Raw genomic sequence first — 10,094 nt, 5'->3', positions numbered from 1 at the left:
AGTCAGCCTGTGAGACGTAGCATCCTCCAAGTCTCAGATTCACTCTATTCTAGCAGCCCAGGCTGGAAAGTAGCCAAATGTGTGCTTCTAACAACTGCCACCAAGCAGGGGGCAGGAGAGGGAAAGGAGAGAGTGAGGAAGGGGAAGGAAGAAAGAAGCAGAGGCAGGAAAGGGGGGAAAAAACCCAAACAGACAGAGACAGAGAATGAGAGAGATCGCGGGAGATGGGAGAGTGAAGGATCGGAAGGAGGGGGGATATGAAAGCCAGATTTTTATTGGAAGCAATTGACGTGGTTGCTATGAGACCCGCTCCAGCACAGGACCAGCAGCCAGCCCGGCGCTGATGGTTCTTACCTCCTACTAAACCTTTCTTTTGACACAGTTTTAGAGTTGCTTAATATCTGAGCGAGCACCTGACACGGGCGACTTTTTCTTTCTTTTTTCTCCTCCCGTCTCTCGGGTAAGATGGAGGTAGAAAGCGAAGCCAGCTGCTCCCCCAGCCGCGCATCAGGCGGGTCCAGAGAGTACAAGGTGGTAATGCTGGGAGCTGGGGGAGTTGGTAAAAGCGGTAAGTTTTAACACCAAATGCTGGGGAAGGAGGGAGCTCTGGAGAGGCAACTCTATAGAGTCAATAATGATGATAATGATAATAATACTGCCGTCGGGGGCTAGCTAGCTATGGCAGGTAAACACCAAGTATCTGGCAGGATGTTTAAAAGTAATAAGGACTGTTAAAAAGATGTAGATGAGTCGGGAGAATGGAACGACAGCCAGTGATAATGTGTAGAACTTAAGATCTTTTTTGTTGCTTTGATTTCTGCTAGGTGATATTTGATCGCAATTTCTATGTCCTTTTTAAAAAATAATTAATAACATATTTATGAAATAGTCCTGGTATGGGAAAATATTCTCCTGTTCTCAAAAATACTCCCATAAAGAAAAAGGTGCTATGAATATGCAATGAAACACACATATGCAAAGGCAGACACACAGGCAGGATTATCAGTGCTGATGGTTGTGTTTATTTCTTTGATTAGGAGCTTCCTGTCCTCTTTCCTTATCTCTGATCTGATCTAGCATGGTGTGGTCTTTGAATGTCTGGAAGAAAGTGACAGAGGTTGAAAGATGGTATTCTTTGTGGAACTTGAGCAGGGTGATCGAATCATATTTTGTGGTTAAACAGATTTAGAAGAGAAAGCTACAAACATAAAAGGATATGGAATGCTAATGGAAGTAAACACTGGTACATTTGTTATGCTACATTAAAAAAAAAAGTTGTCAGTGGTTGGGTTTCTTGAGGGGCTCAAAAGGCCAAATAGAACAAATTAAAACAAAAAATAGTAGTGTTTGAGGCTGATCAAATGGTGAAAGAATATCTTGGGGCTATGGTTATCAATAGAAAATAAAAAGGCAAATATAACTTTTTTTCTATAAATACAAAAAGATCCCCACGGGGGGGGGATACATCTGTGGGGATGCCAGAAGACAAAAGAAATATTAAGAGTTAACGTTGGCAAAAAGTAACCACAACAAAAAACACCTCAACAGTTTTATGCTTGACAAAAAGATTCAAAGTTGAGGCAACACTCTTGGCATAACCCCCCACCAAAAGGCTGATAACTTTGGTAGTGAGTCCACAAGTGGTAAGAAAGTTGATCAGTAAAGGAAAGAGAATAGGGAGTGAGATTCTAGCAGACAGCAAAGGTAAGGAGGTTAGAAAACTAGGAAGAGACATAAAGTTGAATATCCCCAACACCCTCCTAAAAAAAAATACAACAAGGTATTATAAAAAAAAAGAATAGGTGGATCTGGACTTGGCCAATTGTTAAATGCTTGTCCAAGTGAGAAAAATAAATCATCTCATGTAGTTAGGAAATGTGAAGTGTAACACTTTGCAACTGTATAGGAGTGAGGAATTTTCTACAAGCTTTTCTTCTTTAATGTGATGATTTGAAAGGGGAAGAGTCAAAATAGGTGAGGATTAGGGAAGGAGGGGAAGGAGGAAGGATAAAGAGTAAATAGTCCATACAAAATAAAGCTATCTTTTTAAAGAATATAGTCAGTTAGATACAATGAGATAGAACAATTTGAGAATAAAACAGGAGAGAAACAGATCTAAGAAAAAGGCGGGAGCCAAATGAACAGAAATGCCACCAGGGGTGTGTGAGGTCAAAGACGCTGCAACAGTCCCATAATGTGCCCATGTATTACCTTTGTTTGCTGGCTTGTTGTTTTCCTGTTTCACCAGGAGCTTGGGGGATGTGGGAATAGAGTGACTAGTTTTTAGTCATATTCCATGGAAATGGACCTTGGAGACAGGAGGTGTAAGACAGTGGCATCCTTCAGCAATGTACTTATCCTGAAGGTGATATTAGTCTACTGTTTTGACCTTCCCCATATATTATTTGTAGTGACTAATCATTGTCACCTTTCTAATAACCAGGCATTTTTGACATAACAAAATGTTGGCAGAAATTTTTGATGTAACAAAATGCTGGGTTGCTCTCACCTTCAGTGTGCACATTATGTAGTTGAGCGAAACTTATTCAGTATGATTAAGACAGGAGTAGCCGGGTCACCTCTGAGATGGTTAAGGATAAAAGAGAGCAAATAGTTCCATTGTACTGATTTTATTAATAGTGTACTTAGCTGTTACTTTAGAGAGAATAGAATTCCTAGTACAGTTCCACGTCCAAAAAAGTCTGTCCTTATGGCTAAATGTTGGGAAGCAGAGTGATGGAATCACATCTTGCTCTTGGGTTTTGCCCCTATGATTCATTGGTGTTAACAGTTGATAAATGTTCAAGCACTGATTCTCACTATGAACCTTCTTTTGAAGGTTAAAATGTTTGCTTTCAAATGAACTAAAATATTTTTTTAATAAAAAAGCCACTTTTTGTATTGCTGAGTATCTGGGTCAACAGAGGCCAAATTTACTTTTCTTCCCACAGTTTCAGTGGTTTATGTTAAAGAATTGTACAAACCAATTAAGGGAGATTGTATGAAGGGATTTCAAGAAGTCTGTGTTCTGAAGAAACTAAAGAAGATGTATCAAGCTATCATCTGTCTCTAATTCTGACTCATTCCAAGTCAGCCTTGTACATGAATGAGAAATTCAATTTACAGGAACCATAATTTTTAAATGAACAGAATCTTGGAGATTGTCTATGCTTACTGTGAAATTAGCTTTTTCTCCCTGTCCCTATTTGACTAAGATATCCTTTAGTGAGTAGGGAATTTGGGGGCGGGGGGGGGGTGCTTGTAACTTTACTAAAACAGGAATTCCCACAAGATTTAAAATGCATGGGTAAATAAATGTACTGTGTTTGATAAATCTCCAACCACCAATCAACACGTTTTTGAGCACATACTATGCATGGGCCCTGTGCTAGTTCCTACAGAGAGGAAACAAAAATGAAGTAAACATTTGTGTGGCAGATATGGGTATATGGTTTTCATGCTTATATCCAGTCTTAACCACAATCTAATTAGCTGTCACCATCTTGCAAATGGAAAAACTGAAGCCCAGAGTGACCACTTGTGCTTGGTCATTGAGGTAATAATAGAAGTCTGTGAAGTTTTAACTGACTCTTCTATATTATATTTAATGCCACGGAGGGAATTGCAAAGAGTTTTAACACTTACAGTCAAGCAGAAAATAGGCCTGTTGGTAAGGCATTCTCTACTTGAATGTTATAGCTAAAAAATATTTCTGGGCGCCTGGGTGGCTCAGTCAGTTAAGCAGCCTACTTTGGCTCAGATCATGATCTCTTGGTTCGTGGGTTCAAGCCCCGCATCAGGCTCTATGCTCACAGTTCAGAGCCTGGAGCCTGCTTTGGAGTCTGTCTCCTTCTCTCTCTGCCTCTCCCCCACTCACACTCTTTCTTTATCTCTCTCAAAAATAAATAAACATCAAAAAGTTTTTTAAGGGGCACCTGGGTGGCTCAGTCGGTTGAGCGTCTGACTTCGGCTCAGGTCATGATCTCACTGTCTGTAAGTTCCAGCCCCACATCGGGCTCTGTGCTGACAGCTCAGAGCCTGGAGCCTGCTTCAGATTATGTGTCTCCCTCTCTCTCTGCCCCTCCCCCACTCATGCTCTGTCTCTCTCTCTCTGTCAATAATAAATAAACATTAAAAAATTAAAAAAAAAAACAGTTTTTTAAAACATAAAAGAGATTTCTACCATCTAGACTAACACTTTCATTTACACATCTATATATTTTTAATCTTTAAGTGAATATAAGTAAACATACATAACATTTATATTATTTATAAATAAAAACATTTGTATCATATTTATATACACATAATTAAAAGAAATACCTAATAGTAGCTAAGAGCCCTATAAGTACTGAGTAAACAGGATAAACAAGAAATAGTCCTCACTCTATTTGAAAGATGAGAAATTGGGGCGCCTGTGTGGCTCAGTCTGTTAAGTGTCTGAATTCAGCTCAGGTCATGATCTCATGGTTTGTGAGTTCGAGCCTTGCATCAGGCTCTGCTGACAGCTTGGAGCTTGGAGCCTGCTTTGGATCCTGTGTCTCCGTCTATCTCTGCCCCTCTCCCTCTCATGCTCTGTCTCTCTCTCTCTCAAAAAAAAAAAAAATAAAAACATTAAAAAATATATGGGAAATCAAGTCCCCAGGAGTTGAAAGAACATGCCAAATTCATGCTACAGTTGTGGCAGAGTCACATCTGGAACACAGTTCTCCTGACCCCCACGAAGCTGCTTTTACTCCCTAACCAAGTTTTTATACAGGGTATCATAAATAAAAATTGGACCTATTATGCAATTAATTTGGTATAAATTAGGCACATTCTAGTCTCCATCGTTCTTTGTTCCACTGCCTACCATCCCTTCCCCTCCCTCATAACAGAAAATAATAAAATCTCACAGCTATGGCTTAAGAGTTTAGTGGAGTCTAAACAATCCTTGTAGCTGTTTTAAACATTTTCCTTTCCCTGTCTCTGTAGTTTTATAATACAAAGGCTTTTCCTCCATGACCGAGCATGGCAAGTATCTGCTTTCTTCCTCTGCATTCGCATCTGGTTCTTCCAGTTCAGACTCAAATTATTCAGCAAATCTCATCCAATAATAATGTGATCTTACTTTCCAAGATACATTCTTTTCCTATTCTGTTTTATGATCTGAGTTGAGAGTAAAATAATTTGAGGGGAGTGGGTCATTTATTCCTTGAGGTCAGATGAGGCATCTGAGGCAAAGAGGTACTGATTTGTCCAAGAGTACACAGAAGTAAGTAAGAAATAGGGGGCTTAGTCAGTTAAGTGTCTGACTCTTGATTTCGGCTCAGGTCATGATCTCGCAATTCCTGAATTCAAGACCCTCATCGGGCTCCACTCTGACAGCTGGAGCCTGCTTGGGATTCTCTCTCTCTGCCCTTTCCTGCTTGCTCTCTCTCTCAAAATAAATAAACTTAAAAGAAAAATTAAAAAAAAAAAAAAGAAATAGGAAAGTAACTCATGTTTCTAACTCAAAATTTTTTTCTATCAGATTTTGTGAGAAATGTAGAGAAAGTATCCAAACATCAGATGAGGTCTACATGGTCTTCTTTACTCCCCGGGATACATTTTGGAATTACCTTGGTAAAATTTTGTGTGAAATTTTGTCAAGGGTGAAATTCATATGAAATATTTTGCAAGTGACTGGGAAGAGACAGGGTGATATCCCTCTCTGCTATTGCAGACATGACCCCTGGACTCCAGGAACTCACTATCTCATGGGGGGAAATATGTTGCATACCACAAAGTGATAAGTTTATATCAGGCCTGTGACATAAGAACTGTTGGAGCTCAGGGTAAGCAGTGGCTAAATCTGCATGCAAAGGCTAAGAAGGAATCTCAGCAGAGAGGATACTTGAATTGAGTGTTAAGTGATGAGCACAATTTCTTGAAGTTGAGAAGGAAAAGTACAGACAGCGTGGGGTATGGAGAGGAAGATAACTTAATGGGAACAGGGCATACAAAGAGAAAAAGCAATGTGAGGACTATCACTTTTCATGGAGGGATCTTGATAACTTGGTGTCTATGGGAGCATTTGGAAAAATCTCCCCGAGTTATGCTTTAAAACTCTCTTAGAGAACTGTGAAAAGTAAAACCAAACAAAGCAAATAAGGTGAAAACATAAAAAGTATTAGGGAACTCAGAATTTATTAGAATGCATCTATTGTGAATTTTTTGTAAAGAGGAAACTCATTTATAAAATAGGCAATCATACTCTGCCCCACATTCTTCTGCAATTTGTCTCTTTTATACATTGAGTTTTGTGAAGCAGGATTTTATCAAATGAAAGCAGTAACAATATTTTCTGAGGTAAACAGAAAGCAGCACAAAACCAATTCCTTCAACCGCAATGAATTGGTATAAGCAGGTAGAAAATCGAGCCTTTATCTGATGAATTAAATCAAGGCAAACAACCAAGTGCATCACCCATGTCCCCAAGGCTCTGTGTTTTACCTCATTAGCAGAACTTTGGATCTGACAAAGCTGAATAATTGTCACATCATGACCACGTGTTATTTGAACCCTCTGGAATGCAAAGGCAAAGAAAAACAAACAAGGGAAAAATGAAAGGATTTCAAGACTCAGAGGCTCTCCGTTCTCACCCTTCATTGTCACCACCCTAATTATACTGCACATCATCAGTCACTGTAATCCTGTCAGCAAGCATTGGCCAAGAGGTTCCAAGTAAGGCTAGTAGAAAAGTAAATTGGTATCTACTTGCTCAAATAATGATTGAAAGTGTAATTTAGGTAAAAGGTGTTGACGAACAATATTTCCAAGATTATATGCACTCTATAGATTTTAAACTGATAAAAGAGACTTAGTACCTTCCTGTGTCTTTATCAGAAAAAGGACCTGGAGATGAATGAACTTGCATTGACCCCTGGCTATCCATATGCTGCTGGGCTTCTTACATTTACACATCCACTTTGGAGCCCTGGGGGCCAATGACCTATTGCATTCATCCGACCCCATTCACTCCTCACCTTGATCTTGTGAAGTAGATGTTAGTGTGTGCACTTTATACATGAGAAAACTGAGGCCCACAGAAAAAGTAATGTGCCCAGAAACACAGAGATATGAAATGATGAGCCCAAGGCACCCACACATACATATATCAATTAAGTACTTATTTTCATTTTCCCACCCTGAGAGTTTTTGTTTTATTTCTTGAGGAGATGATGCAGTGAATGTGAGTCCTGATTTCAACTGAATCTTCACAGTTATATTTCAGACAGACAAAATCATATATACCAAAGTATGTGGCAAATTTTAATTTTCTACAGAAACAACAAAGACTGCCCTTGTTAGGTATAGTCGGGGGAGGCATGGGAAGTTCTGACCAACAAGATGTAGGCGCTGATGATATTTCACATCCTGGTCTATTCAGGGGCCTGGACAAAATCAAGTAACTCAGTAATAAGAAACTATTAAAAGCTGGGATCATGTTAATTAAGGAAGTAAATGAGTAATTGATGTATCAGGTGGGTTTTTGTAATCTCTTAGGTGCTGATCTGTCTTAGGGAGAATGTTTTCTCTATACGTGTACATTACAAGAGTAATTGAAAGTAACTCCAGGTCACAAATGGGAAATAACCTTCTTTGTTCATTTATTTAATAAGAATAGATGGTGTGTGTGTGTATGTGCATGTCTGTGCACATGTATATGTATCTGTGTGTGTCTGTGTGTGCATATCTGTGTATGTCGGTATATCTGTGTACATCTGTGTGTGCATGTGTGCAAGTGTGTGTATCTCCATGTGTGTCTTATGTGCTTGCATATCTTTGTCTCTGTGTGTGTGTGCATGTGTGTATATCTGTATGTGTCTGTGTGCATGTGTGTATATCTGTGTGTGTCTATGTGTGTCTTGCATGTGTGCATGTCTGTGTGAGTCTTGCACGTGTGTGTGTGCATGTGTGTGTGTGTGTGTGTATCTGTGTACATCGGTGTGTGTCTGTGTGCCTACGCCTGCAAAAGGCCTTGAACTATTAGCAGGAATTACAACCCCCACCCTGTCTAGGGGGGTGAAAGAGGTGAACTGTAGTGCAACGGGGGAGGTGCAAAGGGAGAGATGTACTAGTGGTATTTTGAAAACAATGTACTTTGTGTGTCAGGAAGTTAGAAGAACTTCCCATAGGTGGCTCACTTGCTCAGCTACAGCGCTGGAACCAGAAGCCTCATGACCTCTTGGCTTCTTGGATGATGGACTTTTCCATTGAATCATGCTGCCTTTTGTAAACCAGCATAAAATCTGCTTCTCTTAACTGAAGTTTGGGCTGCTGATGGTGACTGGTGTGTGTGTGGTGGTGGTGGTGGTGGTGGTGGTGGTGGTGGTGTGTGTGTGTGTCTTTGCGCTGCAATGGCAACATGAATGTATGTACACTGATGGAGGGCAGTCCTCTGCATTGCTCATAAGAATGTCTGAAACTCTCTTATCACTGAATTTGGCTGTTATTTACAAGGCCCAGCAATGTTTCAACTCAGTCACTTGGGTTTTGCTCATAAATGTCAGCCCTCTGACAACCATCACCGAGCAGTGCCATCTGCTCTTTTGGTTCATCAGCAGGCACCAGCTAAGTGTCCCTACTGCCAACTGTGCCAGGTAATCCCTCCTGCCCTTTCCGCCTGCCATGACCCTGCTCTGCCAACACCACCACATCGGCATTGGAACATGACCTGCTCGAGCCTCCACACTCGCAGGTCCCTGAGCATCCTGCCACGGCCAAGTGACCCAGAGAGATAGTAGTCTGTGCCAGATTCTCCCTGGAGTGTGCGTGAAGCATGGAGTATGCGGGAGGATGTGGGAGGAAGCTGAAGATGTTGTATTGAGAAGGGAATCAGAGGATGCACAAGGTTTAGAATCCCAGGAAAAAAAGTTTTACTTGAACTGAAATAAGACTGTATAGAAAATTGGTGATCTCACAATAAGACACCAGATGAGGATTTTTAACTCATTAGGTAAGTTGTGTGGTAGGGGGAGGTCTTTGTTCAGAAGACTGCTTGTACAGAGAGGCATTGTTCGGGTGTTTGAGTAGTTATGTATTGAATAGATAAGGAAACCTTACATGATTTATCACTCCAAAGTTTCTCTTAACATGCTTTAAAATGAGAAACAGGGGTGCCCGGGTGGTTCAGTTGGTTGAGCATCTGACTCTTGATTTCAGCTCAGGTCATGATCCTAGGGTCATGGGATCGAGCCCCGTGTGCTGAGTGTAGAGCCTGCTTAAGATTCTCTCTCTTTCTCTCTGTGTGTGTGTGTGTGTGTGTGTGTGTGTGTGTCCCTCCGCCCCTCTATCCGGCTCATACGCTCTCTCTCTCCGTCTCTAAAATAAATAAATAAATAAATAAATAAATAAATAAATAAATAAAATTAGAAACAAACATGTCAGCATATGCCCATGCTTAAGCCTCTGTGTACCCACAAGGAGGGATGATTTCTGTTCTGTCCAAACTATTGCTCTGTCTTTCAACTTCTTGGCCCAGGGAAGATAAGAGCCCGTATTTCTGAGTCTTCAATGGGCCCAACTCTGTTGTAAGTGCTTTCTGTACATTAATTCATGGAATCCTCACAAAACACTGCCGTGTAGCTGTGGTGATTATCCTTAGCTGACAGAAGACAAAAGTGAGGCTCGTGGAGGGACTGGAGGAGGGGGCCTGCAGGAGTCAGCGTTTGCCAGATCCCAAGCTCTGAAACATTGTACACTAGACCACTCACCATCCATGCTCTTGATCTGCCCTTCATCTGCAGTCTGAGGCCTCAGCATAGAAATCAGAACAGAACAATGTGAACTTCAGGTTTGAGCATGCAGAAACCCAGATTTTATGTTTTCTCATCTCTAGATAGGGATATTAACTTTACTGACTGCAATGACTCATGCTTGGGTATTTATAACAAAACCTGGCACGTCGTAAGTGCTGAATAGCACATATAACATGAATGGACATTTTTTTTAAAACTATTTGTCTTTAATAGCACCTGACCTTGCATGGACCAAGCAAGCCCTTTGACTCTCCATTTTCCCCATTCTAAAAAAAAATGGTGTTATTTATAATTACCTCAAAGAGTTGCTAC

The 10,094-nt window shown here is 40.6% G+C and overlaps 1 protein-coding gene across 1 annotated transcript in view; it reads left to right on the top strand.

Moving 5' to 3' along the window:
- The first annotated feature begins 398 nt into the window (after window positions 1–398).
- Window positions 399–10,094, top strand: part of RIT2 (Ras like without CAAX 2) — a 373,437-nt gene continuing 363,741 nt past the window's right edge. The window contains exon 1 of the mRNA XM_042910448.1: window positions 399–568. Within this exon, the coding sequence (XP_042766382.1) occupies window positions 466–568 (103 nt within the window). The 5' untranslated portion in view covers window positions 399–465. The remainder of the gene's footprint in view (window positions 569–10,094) is intronic.

This window comes from Panthera leo, chromosome D3 (assembly GCF_018350215.1).
Source record: "Panthera leo isolate Ple1 chromosome D3, P.leo_Ple1_pat1.1, whole genome shotgun sequence".
NCBI lineage: Eukaryota > Metazoa > Chordata > Mammalia > Carnivora > Felidae > Panthera > Panthera leo.
This window is presented reverse-complemented; position numbering and strand designations above follow the sequence as displayed.